This window comes from Lactuca virosa, chromosome 9 (assembly GCF_052849685.1).
Source record: "Lactuca virosa cultivar CGN04683 chromosome 9, Lactuca_virosa_CGN04683_v6, whole genome shotgun sequence".
NCBI lineage: Eukaryota > Viridiplantae > Streptophyta > Magnoliopsida > Asterales > Asteraceae > Lactuca > Lactuca virosa.
Window position 1 is genome coordinate 212877682 of NC_136434.1, and position 16136 is coordinate 212893817.

Sequence of the window (16136 nt, forward strand, 5' to 3'; positions counted from 1 at the left end):
CGATTATTTCTATCCACTCTTCAAGAATGTTGTTTTTGAGTTTCAGAATCCGAAGAGGAAAGGTTTGAAGCAGAAGAAGGCCCATCTGAAATTCTGAATGTGATGGAAATTCAAGCGAAGTGTTGCAAAAGATGGAGATAATGGTTTTCATAGTTTGAAACGAATAAAAGGATTTTTATTAGACTTAATACGGATCAGAACGAGGCATATTTGTTTACAAAGAACATGTTTTATGCTAAACATGATGATCATTAGCATTGGACTTTGTTATGGTAGTAGCTTTTTTTATTTAGCATTTGGATATGGAGCATTAACCAATTTTATTTTACTATGAACTGATATTAATATCCTGTATGATTGTTTTCATCAATACCATTGTGTTCTAGTTTAATCCATGATTAGCTATAGTATATTCTAAAACATCTATAGTCGATCATGTTATACGAATAACTATGAATTAGGATCAATGTAAGGTGTTGTTTGTTTTTTCTGAGGCAAAATGTGTGCAGTCTGCATATCATATCTGTAGATCTCTATAGAAGAGATGAACCAAATGTCTGCAGCCTGAAAAAAAAAAAATTATTTTTTTAACATCTGTAAGCTACTAAAATTTAAATAAAATGATTTTTTTAAACTTCAATGTGATATTTTAATATTTTATGACCTTGTTATAAATAATTAATAATCTAGACCTACTTTTATGTATTATTATATAAAAAGTGAAAATAAAAATGGTACAATTAATATATATATTTGATAAAAACCAACAATTTTGGTCGTAAAATTATACCTAAATATTGTAATTATGAATCAAAGAATTTGATACATAAATAGATAGAAATAAACTTTAATTTTTTCAATTAAATCAATTAAAAACGTACCATAAATATTTTCTCATGAAATTGAAGATACTGTATTAAATGTTTTATAAAATTTTACACAAAAAATATAAAAATATATTATGGTTTTTTTTATATTTATATAAACAACTTCTACAACCATTATTGTAATAAATCTTTATTAATAAATTTGTCAAAAAAATCATATTTGTATCATTGAACCCTTTTTTTTAAATATTGTAACTTTTCTTTCTCAAATTGTTTATCATTAATAAAATTAGAATAAATATAAATTAAAAAAAATAAAAATATATGTGTTTTCTAGGCTAGAAGAAGATATCTAAAGATGTTAAAAGACTCTGATCGACATTTACGCCAAAAAGGGGGCACACAGAAATGTTTAAATATGCAGTCTTCAAAAAAACAAACAGTCTGCGAAGACTAATGTCTGCGTGTGGCACAAAGCAGACAGAAGAGGCCAAAAAATCTGCTGACAAAATACAAACAAAACCTAAATGTTGGTTCATATTCATGGAATTGAATATAAGTCTTTTGAGAGCCAAATTCACATGCATTCACTGATGCTAAATATTGAAATTTATTGTTTGAAATTCACTCATCCTAAGGCTGGAGGGAGTGGTGCCACCGAAACTGCACTCCCTTCACCGCCACATGTGCGTCACGTCAGTTTTTACCACACAAGTGTGGTTTCTTGCCACACCAAGGGAGTGATGGCACACTTTTATTTATTTTATTTTTTTTTTAACTATTTTAATTTAATAAACTTTTTTTAATAAAACAACATATTTTTTCATTACTTGAAAATTAAAAAACCCATTACATTGAAAATTCAAAAAACATTACATTGCATTCCAAAAAAAAAAAAAAAACACATTTTTGAGATTGGTGAATTTTTTTAAATAAAATAGAGAGAAGAGTGTTTTTTGTTTAAAAAAAAATGAAGTGTATGTAGTATTTTATAGGAAAGAAAGTAAAAAGGAAGAAAAAAAAAACTAAACGGTAGTATTTTGACCTGATTCCTCCCAACCAATCACATTGCACGGCTATAGAGGGCCGCGGTGCGGCCAAAACCACAGGAGACCGCAGTGAGGAGGCGGTGTTCGCGGCTGAGATGGCATAAACCGCGGCCAGCCTAAGGATCATGAAATTCATCAAGCAATAAATTTCAATGAAAGGGATTGCCTTATGTCCATTTGACAACCAAACACCCCACGAAATGAAATCTACAATTCCATTTCTGTCAGATTCCACCAAAATCCACAAATTGTTTCTATTTATGGTTATAAAGTACGATTGTCTCAAGGTTTTCATTCATTTTTGGTTATATGCTTATATTAACATTTAATAGTGAAGCATGAATTAAAATGTGTGAATTGGTAAATAATTAATCAAAACTACAAACTTTAGAATATTAAAATGCATTATTAGTAACAAAATAGCAAAACCACAGAAGAAAATAAATTTGATGTTTACGGAATAGCAAAATCTAAAATAGGTTCTTAAAAGTATCTATTATATTCAACATGATGACATACCAATATCAGCACTCTATTTATTCTTGGCAAAACTTTTCTTTTTGGGCTTTGCATTTTTTTTATATCCTCCTTTCTCCTGTAAAAAAAAACCACAAAATTTTATAAATAAAATATTGATTTGTAACAACCAAATTCATAACATTATTTAACTGACCTAATATTCACAAAAAAATATAAGATTTTTAACATAAAGTTTGTCAATATTAATACCTTTGAATAAAGAATGTAAGCAGCTCTCCCAATCAGCTCTTCCCCATTTTTACTCACATAAACCTAAAAAAAAAGACGTAAGAACTTATTTCCTATCACAATTCAAAAACATTTTAAACAACTATTATAACTTTACAACAAATTTATTAAAAAATAATAATAATAATAATAATAATAATAATAATAATAATAATATAACTTACTCTCTTCCCATCTCCATTTGTGAACCAATGGCCAGTAGCTTTACCATCTGCTTGAACCCTTCTTTGGCCAGCATCTTTTGGGACATTTACATTTGGATTCATTGATCTTTCTTGAGGTTTTGATTTTCTTGGTTTTTTTCTAGAACTTGTTTCAGCTTTATTAGTTCCAGAAGCTTGTTTAGAGCTTTCACCACGACTAAATTGACCCCTGAAAACAAAAGAAACATAAAATATCATATAAAAACATGTTAGCTATATAATATAAAGAAAACTTAGAGGCAAGCTTACATGTAATCAATGTTTGAAGTTCCAGGTTGTTCACAATCTCTGTTTGTTGCATTCAAAGGAAAGAAATTGGGCAAACGAGATCTAACTAGCTCTTGGATCCTCATATCATCATGGAAAAAGTAGTTATGAGCAGGGGGGATAGGAGAGATAGGGTCACTAAGATCTATTATATTGTTTTTGACATGGTTTTTTGGGGGTTTATTGCTTTGAGGTGTTTTTTTATCTTTGATGGAGTTGAAGTATTCATCACAGACTTCGTCTAACACAGGTGTTGAGATATGGAAGCTCTTCTCTGGTCTGAAATCCTCCCAAAGATCTTTCCTGGTTGATTCGGTTGGTTTTTTTGGTTGACCTGAATTCAAATAGGAGTTTGATTCATTGAATGTCTTCCTGTTTGCAGCTTCTTTGATAAAATGATCATCAAAATCAGAATCAGAGTCGGAATCTATCAACTGGAACTTTCTCAGAGGGCTGATGGTTATCTTTGGTGGCTTGTTGCAGGTTGTGATTACAGACTCTGGATCATCTGAGACGTTCTGTTTTCTCTTTCCTGGTTGCTTTGTTAAAATCCGATGTCCATTGAGTGGGATTTTTGAACTTGTATAGACTGAATGGTGTTGTGTTGAATGACGTTCATCTGCAGTTAGCAATATAGATAGCATAATGAAGTTTCTCATTGAGGTATTTTGCGGAAATCGAACACAAGATTTGAATATAATAATGAAGTAAAACGATCTAAGATTGTGTCTAGTTGGATTTCAAATTCGATTCCAGACATGTGATTTCGTTAGGGTTTATAGAAATGTACTTGACTACCAGATTCAAGCAAATATGATGCGAAGAACAGAAAATCAATGCATTTAAACTTATGTAAATAGCAAATTAAATAAGATCTTAAACCTGTATGGTTATCCTCGGGCGAAGAGAAGTCCTCAATGTCATCGTCATCGACAGCCACAGCAGAAAACAAATCCGCCTTGCTCTTAACCGAAGCCGATGATACTGTATCCTCCACCGTCCTCCCTCGCCGGAGGCGCTTCAGTTTCGGAGGTGAATTCTGATTGTCTGTGTCCGAATCAACGACTGTTACGGTTTCAAAATCATTAGCATCATCGTCTTCGAGTCCCGTCGCAGCTACGGAAAACCGATTCGGCGCCGTTGGATTTTTACTCTCATTTGCAGTGGTAAGCTGGGGTTCGGAAAAATCAAAATCAAACCCTAAAGAGAATGAGGGTGCTCCAAAATCCGCCATCAACACAAATACAGAGCAAGGGTTTCAATTAAAGGGGAAGAGAGTATCATCGGATTCGTATTCTGCAAGATTTTTGATATGCTCAACAATGTGGCGCTCTTTTCTTGAAATCATTTCCATGGCGCCATTATTAGCATGTTTTCAAAAAATTGGAGTCCGCCTCGATAAAACTATATGACCAGATTAACTAAAGACAGACTAAAATGGTCCTTATAGTTTACAAACTATTATAACTTTAGTCCAACATTCAACTTCGTTACATATGTAGTTTTCGTGGTCTCACTTTCTTATTTGGTTGGTTGTTATAGTTTAATTTAGTTTTATATTTGATCTAAAATACTTTTTACCCCTAATTTGACCCCTTTTTGTATTGATTTGCTTGTATGTTTTAAATTTATAATAATGTTAAATAGATAAACCAATTTTTATTTTGTTCATTCCAATTTCTAATCAACATGAGTCGTCATTGTTATCACTAAAATTCATCTTTCACTTTCACTGATGTGTGTCACTAACACATTGTCCTTCAATACCATGAGAATATAGTCGCCCCCCATCACCACCATATCTTCTTTCCAACTCCCATACTTAAAACTAACGGTTGAAACTAATAATAATGAGAAGATAGTCAATGATGTATTTCGATTTAACAACTCCAAGTATGAGAGAAAAAAAAACATCATGTATTTGATACCTCCTTATCCCCTACTATGTGCGTTTCAAAAACCTTTGATTGTTTTAGACCTACGACTCATATAAATTGCAACACTCGTATATTTCGGTAAGCAGGTTAATTCATTAACTCTTAAATAAATATTAAAAGGATGTGAATACAATTTAGGGTTAATATCATAAAATGCTTTATATATTGGGGTTTTTTGAGATTCAACCTCAATTTTTATTTTTCTCCTAAAATAAAAAATAAATAAAATAAAATAATAAAAAAAACCCTTCTATTTTTAGTTTTTCGATTTTACTGTAACAATTTTTTTTCCTGAAAAAAATATGTTAAATGTGACAATTTTTTCAGGAAAAAAATGTAACACCCGAGTTGTCAGGTAAAGCCCTTGGCTATTAATTTCTTACATTTGGACCCTTGGGCGCGAGTACGTTGGGCGTACACATTGGTACGTCAGGCGTACTATAGTGATTGTTTGAGGCGGGGAATCCCCTGCGTACACTGGGCGTACCCATGCGTACGTGGGGCGTACGCGAGCCAGGTGCAAACCCTAAATTTTAGGGTTTGCACCCTATTTAAACATATTAATCCTTAACCTCTTTCACCTTATCAGCCTCCTCTACCTCATGAGTCATATATCAAAACCCTAATCCATTTTCCTTGAAGTTTGAGCTTGTGGGTGTGTTTTGTGTGTGTGTGTGGTGCTTAGTAAAAAAGAAGAAGATTTGTGAATAAGCATTGGACCAGTAAGAGCTTGTAGATCCAGAGGTTTCTCATTATTTCTAGCTTATTGGAGGTAAAAATCTCCTACCTTGATGCCTCCGTGTGTTAGTTTTAGCTTGGGGCTTATGTTCTTCATATTATTGTCCTTAAGGTGGTTCTTGAGAGTATAAGCTACTCCAAAAGAAAATAATGTTAGATCCTAATGTCTCTGATGTCCCTTGAGCATAAAAATGGAGTCTTGATGGGTTAAGTTCAACCATGCAAGGGTTGAAGGTGGTTCAACGAAGTCAGTGTAATGAAGTCCAAGATTTGACACTTTTAAGACATGCAAAAGCATAAAGTTTGCAACTCTATGGCTTAAGACGCTCTAATAAGCTTAGATCTAAAATTGGACGTTAGGTCTTAACTGATTAAGATATTAGAAGGAGATTTTGGCCAGCTGCAGCGTACACTGGGGGTACCTAGACATATGTTGCGCGTACACTCATGAAGTCCCGATGATGCGAGGGTTGTGAGTACGGCGGGCGTACTAGTGGTACGTTGAGTGTAACACCATGTTCGGGATTATTTTGTAATTCAAGGTCGTGGTGTAACATCCCAAAATTCAAGACCAAAAATTTCATTTTTAATTAAGTTATAATAAAACCAACGGTATAAAAACATTCATAATAACATCACATGTCAAGACCAAAGTGTCAGTAATCAAAACATGTTATCATAAAATAATATCAGAGTGTAATCCCAAAGATCTCATGTGCGGAAAATCATAGTGTGATGCGTTGCGATCGAGCCGGCTCCTTTCATTTGAAACGAAGTACCTGAAACCAAAACTGAAAACAGTAAGCACGAAACTTAGTGAGTTCCCCCATCATACCACATACCATACAACATCATATTGTCAGGCATATTTGGATGCCCGACCTACCCCTTCGGTCTCTTTCAACCGTTAACCGGGAACTAACCTCTCATTCGGTATATTTCAACCAGTAACCAGGAGCTAACCTCCCCTTCGGTATCTTTCAACCGGTAATCGGGAGTTAACCTCCCATTCGGTATCTTTCAACCGGTAACCGGGGACTATTTCATCCCCTACCACTACCACATAATAACATAACATAAACATACTTGTAACGCTCTAAATTATCAAACAAATTTTTCATTTTTAAAATCACATAAAACCCTAAATAACGTTTCTCAAAACCACAATGTATAAGTTATCAAAACACAAGTCAACAATTGTTTGATAATATCCCAAAATCCTCAAAAATATAAACTCCAACTCGTGTGTACAATCAAGCCGGTGCCTTCCCGCAATCCTGAGAAGTACCTGAAACACATATCACACAACACTGTAAGCACGAAGCTTAGTGAATTTCCCAAAATACCACATACACAAATAATAAGCCTCTCATGGCTATGGCTCGGCATGGACCCTCCGGTCATGCGTCTCGGTGAGGACCCTCCGGTCTCACGGCTCGGTGTGGACCCTCCGGTCATATGTCTTAGTGAAGACCCTCCGGTCCCACAGCTCGGGTCGGACCCTCCACTTCTGTAACTCCGTGAAGACCCTCCGGTCTCACAACTCGGTTTGGACCCTCCGGTCCTAACTCGGTAAGGCACAGAATAATATAACATATACCACAAAGACAAAATGCATAATATCACATAACTCAATATAAGCACATAGGACCCTCTAGTCGATAATTCAAATAAGACCCTCCGGTCACACAGTATTACCGCTCAGGTAAGTATAGTGAGAAGACTCACCTTGCAGAGTAAAGAAATATATCCCACACTCGAACTGTTGGTCAAGACACCGCCCTCCATAGCCTCCAAAATCCATAGCTTGACCAAAACCCTAAAGTCAACGGAAGTCAACAGTCAAAGCTGACCCAACTCATCGAGTGCAACTCATCTATTCGTCGAGTTTATCAGTGCTCAGTAAATCACGAAAACCCGAGTCAACTCGTCGAGTCCATGTAGAGTCCAGAAGATCGGGGAAAACCCTAGCCACTCGTCCAGTTGCTCCACCAACTCATCGAGTTTACTCTAAGTCCAAAACGGGAAAACTCGACTCAACTCGTCGAGTTGGATGCCCAACTCGTCGAGTTCTTCAACTATTACACAATAAAATCATTCCAGTCGATTCCAATGCTCCAAACTCCAAATCCAACCTCCTAGGATGAAGTTACCACGTAAAGTTGCTAAATTTACGATCATGCAAGGCCTCACAAGGCTGAAACACCCAAAACTAAGCTCAATAAGGGTTTAGGACATGAAGACGGGTCAAAGCTTCATAAAGCTTGAGACTTTATGTACATGAGGGCTTAGAGGAGTCCAGATCTGCAACTACTCCCCCTAAACAAGCTCAACCCGAAAATGGTCCTCATTTTGCACCAAAATACCCATAAACTCACACAAGAAGATATATAAGAAATGGCAAGCCAAGGTAAGGACTTTTTACCTCCAAAAAGATGCTACAATGTATGAATGATGGATCTAAAGACTCCTTCTTGTTCCAAGTTCTTCACTCTTCAAGCTTCCTCCAAGAATGCACACTTTTGGCTTCACACACTCAAAATATGGGCTAGCTTACTAGGGTTTCTCTCTGGACGTGATAGGGTGATGAAGGAGGCTGGGTAAAGGAGTTAAAGTCCTTTACATAGGGTGCAAACCCGAATAATTAGGGTTTTTCTCTAAACAGCCTCAACTCGTTGAGTCCAGCTCTCCAACTCGACGAGTAGGCTTCATAACTCGCGCGTCCAGATCAACTCCTACACGACGAGTTGGGACCAACCAACTCATCCAGTAGGTCCTATAATGTGAATAAAATTCTCAAGTTATGCATCCAGGAAATCGGGGTGTTGCAATACTGCTAGGCATGCATGGGTTCTGACGACCCCTTCGGTATCTTTCAACCGGTATCCGGGGACTATTTCACCCCTACTACTACTAACATGTATCACACAGCATCCTAGCACACAAACATAACAAATAATGACATACCATATAATTATCACAAATACAATCATCTAACAAACAACTCCTACTAGTGGGCCGACATTGTGGCCGTAGAACCACTTCTACTGTAAGGTAACTCACCTCGCACTACTGAAGTCCCGCAGACGAAAACCCGGACTGATGGATAACAGATTCCCGAACTGTCAACATCAAAATAACACCCAATTAATAATTAGGTTCCAATACATATCCATAGGTCCATGCTTGGGGTAAAAGACAACTTTACCCACATCTTAGCTTGATTCAAACTCAAGGCCCAAACCAAAGGCCCAAAAGTCAACTATGAGTCAAAGCCCAACATATGGCCCAATTTTCCAAATTGGGCCCACACCTTTACATGGTCCTACCCTAAGGCCCAACCATTTATTCCACTCCAAACAATTGGCATTTCTAATGGCCCGATATATCATAATAATAAAGGCCAAATTATGGCCCATCTATGGCCCAATTTTCCAAATTGGGCCCAAACCCCTCACATGGGCCTTACCCAAAGCCTATTAGATTATTCTAGTCCATTTGCTTATTCTTGGATGGCCCATTATTAGCTCAATCACCAAATCCCAATAGGAAGGCCCAACTTAAGGCCCAAGTGAAATTAGGGTTTTCACATAAAATGACGATTAGGGTTAAGTGTTTCTCACTTAACCCCTTAAGGACTTAATCCATTAAGTCCATCACTCTACTCGACAAATCATATGGTGTGGTCGGGCTTAATACATAATCCAATTCCAATGGCCCAAAAAGCGGGTCCCGATAAGTCCAAGCCAATGATTCCAAAATTAGGGTTTTCTAAACCCTAATTAGGGTTTCCAACCCAATCTCAACCCAATAGGCCCAAAAGCTAAGTCCTTAGATCTATTAGGGTTTCATTAGGCCCATTGGGGTTTCACTAGGCCCATTAGGGTTTCGCTAGTCGGGCACCACCCACTACCACCTCGGGTAGTGGTGGTCAACGGCGGCTCACGGTGGTGGTTATGGTTCTAGTCCATTTGTCCAAGCATCCCAAACGAAATCCAAACATAAACAAGCACACCGCCACCCAACATGGCGGCTGGTGGCGGTAGGATGCGACAGCCACCACCTCACGGTGGTGGTTATGAGTTTCTTTTCATTATTCTAATCTCTAATTACATTTTACAATGCTTTAACCTAAATAAATAAACACAAACCCCAATAGAAAAACACACACACACAACCACCCTTGTGGTGGTCGACGGTGGTAGATGGTGGCGGTGGCTTTCTTGGTTTTTTTTTCAGCCAATGAACACCTCATACTACACTCCATCGGAATAAACACGCAAACACCAATATGTACCCACAACCACCACACACGGTGGTCAAAGGTGGAAGAAAAACAAAATGGCGGCAACCACCATGGTTGGCTGCCATGGTGGCTCTCTTCAACATCCGACCAGCCAACAAAATGCACACACAAACACGATGCAACAGCGATTCACACACACACGCAAAAAACGAGAACCCACCATGCAGCAACACCTCCGACATGGAGGAGGAGGACGGAGACGGAGGAACTAGCTTCAGTGGCTACGTCGGAAAAACCTTGACACAATGAACCAAACGCAAGGTGGCGACGGAGACAACGACAACGAGCCACAACGACAGCAGCGGCGGATGGCGGTGACTTCGTCTTCTTCATAGATGCGGTGTAGCAGCGGAGACGATAGCTGTCGGGATCGACGATACAAACGGCGGCTGATGGCGTCAGCTGGGAAACGGCATGCTCGCCGGACTCATCTGATCGGAACTACGAAGAAGGGTGGCGGCTGGAGAACTTCCGACGGTGGCGGCTGCATCCTTAGGTTAGGGTTAGGGTTACGGGAATGCTTTATACCCGACGTCTTCCCACCTTTTCGCCATAATGTCACCTTTCGTCCCTCCCTTCCCTTTTTTCTTTCAAACTCAATCCATAATTTACCATTTAAACCCTGCCTTCTGAATTCCCTTTCAAATCAAGTCCGAAATTTACCCAACAGCCCCCAGATCTAAAAATCCTTTCATAATAATTCCAATACTTACCAAACACCCCCTGTCTTCTCAAAATCTTTACAAATTAAATCCCGAAATTACACTTTAGCCCCCAAAACTCTAAATCATGACATTCGACTCCCCGAAACCAACACCCCGATAAATATTATGGATTTTAGGGCTACTATTCATCTATTAATTTTATTTATTTATTTATTTAATAAATGGGGTGTTACACGTGGGCCATAAAGTCGATTGTGTGAAGGCTTTGGGCCTTAAAGAGGCAATTTCTATACCTTTTAGAATGAGGTAATGATGGTTATGAGATCTAAACCTTTGAATTGTGTTTTGGAGTCAAAGGGTAAAACGGGAAAAGTCATATGACGGGTTCTTGCATGAAATAAGGATTTTTGTTCGAGAAGTTTTTAGTCCAAGATATTTAGATAATATTGTATAGCTCCTTAATACCTCTCTGTGGATATAAAGAACGTCAAAATCAGAGTTAGAACAAAGAAGTTATGCCCGTTTGAAGTTTGGTCGATTTTGGGTGAAGTTGAGTATGTTGGGCGTACAGAGGGGAGTACGTTGGACGTACTGAGGCACCCTGAGTACGTTGGGCGTACTCAAAGTGTACGATGGGGCGTACTAGGGCATCCCTAGTACGCGGGGCATACGCGATCAGTGCCTAAACCCTATTTTCGTGGTTTGAGCCCCATTTAAGCTCCTTAACTCCCTCAAACCCACTCCATTCTCAGCCTCCACCCCTCCAACACCCTTTCCAAGAAACCCTAACCCTAGTTGAGCCTTTTAAACTAAAGTAAGGTGTTTTTGAGTGCTCTGGAGTATGCATGGTGCACCTTGGAGAAGAAGGAACTTCTTGGAGAAGTGTTGGTTGCATTAGAGCTTGTAGATATGGACTTTGTTCACCTTGATCTATCTTCTAGAGGTGACTGGTAGAGATAGCTTTTAGAGCAATGATCGATGCAACTGTTCTTTCAAACTGTGATGTGAGTTTTCTCACTATAACCATGGGTCAAAGGCACCAATGGTGGCCCATTACTTGTTATGTGGAATGCTAGTTGTCTATGTGGTACTTGCCTGGAAGACCCCGGGGGTAGCCCGTGGAATTTGTATGAAAGACCATGGGGGTGGCCCATGGCACTTGGATGTCAGACCATGGGGGTAGTCCATGGAATTTCAAGGAAAGACCATGGGGGTAGCCTATGGAAAATGTATGTATGGTATGTGGTGTTTTGGGGAATTCACTAAGCTTTGTGCTTACGGTTTTCAGTTTATGTTTCAGGTATATCCGATACTAAGGATAAGGGCCCGATGTGATGGCACAACATCCCCTAAAGTTTTCTGCTTTGGCAATTAATGATATTACTCTGATGTTTAAATGATATATTCACTTTGATCGATTTTGGAACAACTCGTTTGTATGATTTATTGTATTAAAAAATGAAAAAAAATTACCTTGGATTTTCGGGACGTTACATTGAGCGTACTCACTAGAGAGGACCAGTGCTTTATTTCAGACCATTTTTGGACTTAGGAACCTTGGGCCCTTGTTGGGCCGTGAGTTTTTTCTATGTTGGGCCTTTATACTTGGGCCCATCTTGGATATGGTATGTCTTTTGGGCCTTGGTGGATTAGGCCCAAAAAGACATGAATTAAGTAGTCGTTTTCCCTTAAGCCAGGATTTAAGGTTTGGACTCTCGAGATGGATTATTGACCTAATTTCTAATTAGGGTTTTATTACTTGTGATTTAGATTGATAGGATTTTACGTGTCAGCATCTCGAGTGTGATTTGATACCTTCAGTATGAGGTGAGTTTCCTTTGTTGTAGTCGTGGGTCAAATGCACCAATGTCGTCCCACTAGATTATGTTTGTAGTATGATGATTGTCTTTGTGAAAATTACTTGTTATGCATGTATCTGCTTGATGTCTTTGTGACACTTATTGTTATGATTATATGTGTTAGTGATAGGGGTAAAATAGACCCGATATCGATTGAACGATACCGAAGGGGGTGAAATAGACCCAGTACCGGTTGAAAGATACCGAAGGGGGTGAAATAGACTCGGTACCGATTGAAAGATACCAAAGGGGGTGACATATACCCAATACCGGTTGAAAGATACTGAAGGGGGTGAAATAGACCCAGTATGTTTTTAACTGTTTATATGTATGGTATGGGGTATTTTGGGGGAAATCACTAAGCTTTGTGCGTACGATTTTCAGTTTATGTTTTAGGTACTTCCAGTTCGAAAGGGAAGGGCCCGACCTGATCGCACTGCATCCACCTATGATTTTCCGCATCACTTGATTTTGGGATTTTGTACTATGATAATATGTTACTATGATATACTCTAGACTATTTTGATATGATTATCATATAATTTTAAATAAATTTTAAAATGAAAATTTTATCTGAATTTTTGGGACGTTACAAGTTGGTATCAGAGCCTTAGTTTGAGGGATTCGGGCATACTCTCGAGTGTGCTTGAACTCAAATCGAGGATTTGATAGATTTTCCATGACAATAAACATTTTAACTAAGGAAAATTTTAAAAAAGAAAAGGGGTGCAATGCGTTCAATCAGCCGAGCTCAAGTAAGCCTTACCAAAATACCCATACATGTTATATGTTTTACGCTATGATACGAGAATTGCATCCTAGATTAGGTCTAAGAATCTAATCAAGATTGTGTGATAGAATGCTAGGAGAGATGCCTTTATGTGCCTATTGTATGAGCTTATAGATTCACATGCTAGTATGAGATCAGTTATTTGATTGGATGACCTGTATAGGTTATGTTCTGACTTGAATTGCTTGATGCTCGAATGTTGCGTGCTTTGTGCTTTTAGGAAATTTTATTAGTACCAACTAACTAGTGGATGAATGCGTTGGGTTACATATTATTGAGATAGGATAATTTCAAAAGGATAGGTTTAAATCTATTGTGCAACTCTTGTTTGAGTCCAATCGATGTAGCGTGGGACCTTTCATTCGAAGAATTATCTAGTACCGATAGTATGTAATTGGATTCATGTGGTAGTTAGATGGTATTAGTGGGAGTTCCTCCTGCAGCTGATAACAGAGAGTGGTAAGGAAAGGAACCCCATGAATTCCCTGGGATATGTATTGGCGCGTAGGACGTCTTATAGTATAAGGAGAGTATTATATGGGGATGAGTGACTTGGAGGAGTCGGGGTAGTCCTTGAGGAGGGTATAAATAAGTGTGGAAGGTAGTATTGGGCCCGTACTACTGGAACCACAATATTTATACCCGAGGCCAGGAAGACCACGATGAATCTAGGAAGCTCAAGAGTGTGAACCTTCTTGTGTGTTTACTAATTGTTATATGGTTATGTTTCAGTATGGTGGTGACACGCAATGGAGTGGGGGGTTCAGGATCTAGATCTAGATCTGGTTCGGGAACAAGCACCGAACCAATTAATAAGGGATTATGCGATGTCATTGCATCATAGGTTACTAGAGGCATCCTTGATGCGACCCCAATGATGTTTGGGTCGATCAAGGAGGGTATCATTGAGTTGATGGAGGACCGCCTTTGGATTTTCAGGGTCGATATGGCTGTTAGCCAGTTTGGGGCCCACACTCCCTCCTTCAAGGACTTCAATGGATGTGGGGCACCATAATTCTTTAGGGCTAAGGACCCCATTGCCGCCAGGCTTTGGCTAGCAGACATTGAGTGTGCCCAGATGACGAGCTTCTGCCCCGTGGGGTCGAAGGTGAGGTTCGCTGAAAGATGTCTGAGGGAGCAAGATCGGGATTGGTGGGAGGAGGTTAGTTATACTTTGGGATCCCCGACTGTTGAGGCCATGACCTGGCCGAATTTCGTGACCCGGTTATGAGCGGAGTTTGCACCAGCTGTTGAGGTGCAATGACCAGTTAGGGAGTTTTTGGATATGAGACAGACGACTGAGACCGTGGAGGAGATCACCGCCAAGTTCAGAGAGAGATCCCTATTAGTACCCCAGTATGCCGTGGACGAGGAGATGCGGAAGACTCAGTACCATGACATGGTGAGACTTGATACAAGTGAGTTTATTAGTTTTTCTGTCTGCCCGACTCTGGACGACATGATATCTAGGGCCTGGGAATAGGATTTTGATTTAGATCAACATAGGAAAGAGGAAGGTAGATCATGGGCAGACAACTGTATTTTCGGTGAAGAAACCCAAGGGCTTTGATTCTAGATCGAAGGGCTAGAAGGGCTGGATCCGTTGTGGCAAGTACGACAGGGAACATGATGGAGTCTGTAGAGCGGGTTGTAACGCCCGATATTTCTAAGGTATTTATTTAAATTTGGTTATTAAATATTTGATTTTTTTGGCCTTGAAGTCACTGGACTTTTTCATTTTGGGCTTAGGGTGTGCCGTACGCGGGGCGTACCGCCCCATGTACACATGGCGTACTAGAGTAAAATGAACGCGGATGCCATGCACGTACGCGCAACGTACGAGTGGGTACGCGTGACGTACGTTTCCAGACCCCCAAAACCCTAATATTTAGGGTTTGATCAATATTTAAAGAACATTATATCCCAAGGATCATTTCTACCAGCCTCCTTTTAGTCCCTAATAATCCTCCACAAAACCCTAACTCCATTATCGAGTGTTCTTGAGATTAGAAGGTCATTTTGGGTGTATTTTTGTGCTTTTGAAGGGAGAAGATCATCTTGAAGCTTCATTGGAAGCTTATCATCATTTGGCACTTATTAGAGGTATAAAGCTTTGAACTTGTTAAGTTATAGCTTAGATCTAGTTCTAGCTTAGTTTTGGTTAACTTTTGGTCCAATGAGTGAGTGTTGGTGGCTTGATGCAATACCAGAAGTTATGAGTTGTCCCTCTTGACGTTTTTGAGGTTTCTAAGTCTTAAAGTCAACATCTTTTGGGTTGGATCTCACCCATGCATGAGTGTTCATTTCATGGAAGTAGAATGTTATATTTCGAGTTTGGGTTCATTTGGGCATGCAAAGTCACAAAGTCAATGACTTTATGGTTCTAGATGCTCTTTGGGACTCAGATCTGTGTTTTGGACCATTGAACTTAATCATTAAGAGCTTAATGGAAAATTTGGCTTAATGAAGGAGTAAGTTGGGCATACAAGTCAGTACGCGCAGCGTACAATCCATACAGCGAGTACGCCTCGCGTACTTGGTCTGTTTGGGCTTCACATCTTTTGAGCCTCGGTTGGGCCACTTCTTTGGACCTTGTTTCTTTAGGCCTTATTGGGCCATCTGAAATCAAGATTTGTACTAAGGAAAATTATTGGGCTTTAGGGTAAGGCCCATATGGGAGGTTTGGGCCCAATTTGGAAATTGGGCCATAAGTGGGCCTTGGAGGAA

The 16136-nt window shown here is 39.0% G+C and overlaps 1 protein-coding gene across 2 annotated transcripts; it reads right to left on the reverse strand.

Moving 5' to 3' along the window:
• Positions 1-487: 487 nt before the first annotated feature.
• On the reverse strand, positions 488-4469 carry LOC145138025 (uncharacterized). 2 transcript variants are annotated; one of them, XM_079072167.1, is made up of 6 exons: positions 3997-4469; positions 3097-3733; positions 2809-3016; positions 2606-2668; positions 2396-2471; positions 488-564 (listed from the first exon to the last, which is right to left on the reverse strand). In XM_079072167.1, exons 1-5 carry the CDS (start codon positions 4346-4348, stop codon positions 2409-2411), a joined length of 1323 nt encoding a protein of 440 aa, XP_078928293.1. In that variant the 5' UTR covers positions 4349-4469; the 3' UTR covers positions 488-564; positions 2396-2408. The 2 variants fall into 2 exon arrangements, with proteins under 2 accessions (XP_078928293.1, XP_078928292.1); XM_079072166.1 differs by lacking the exon at positions 488-564 and having other exon boundaries at positions 2273-2471.
• Between the last annotated feature and the right edge of the window lie 11667 nt (positions 4470-16136).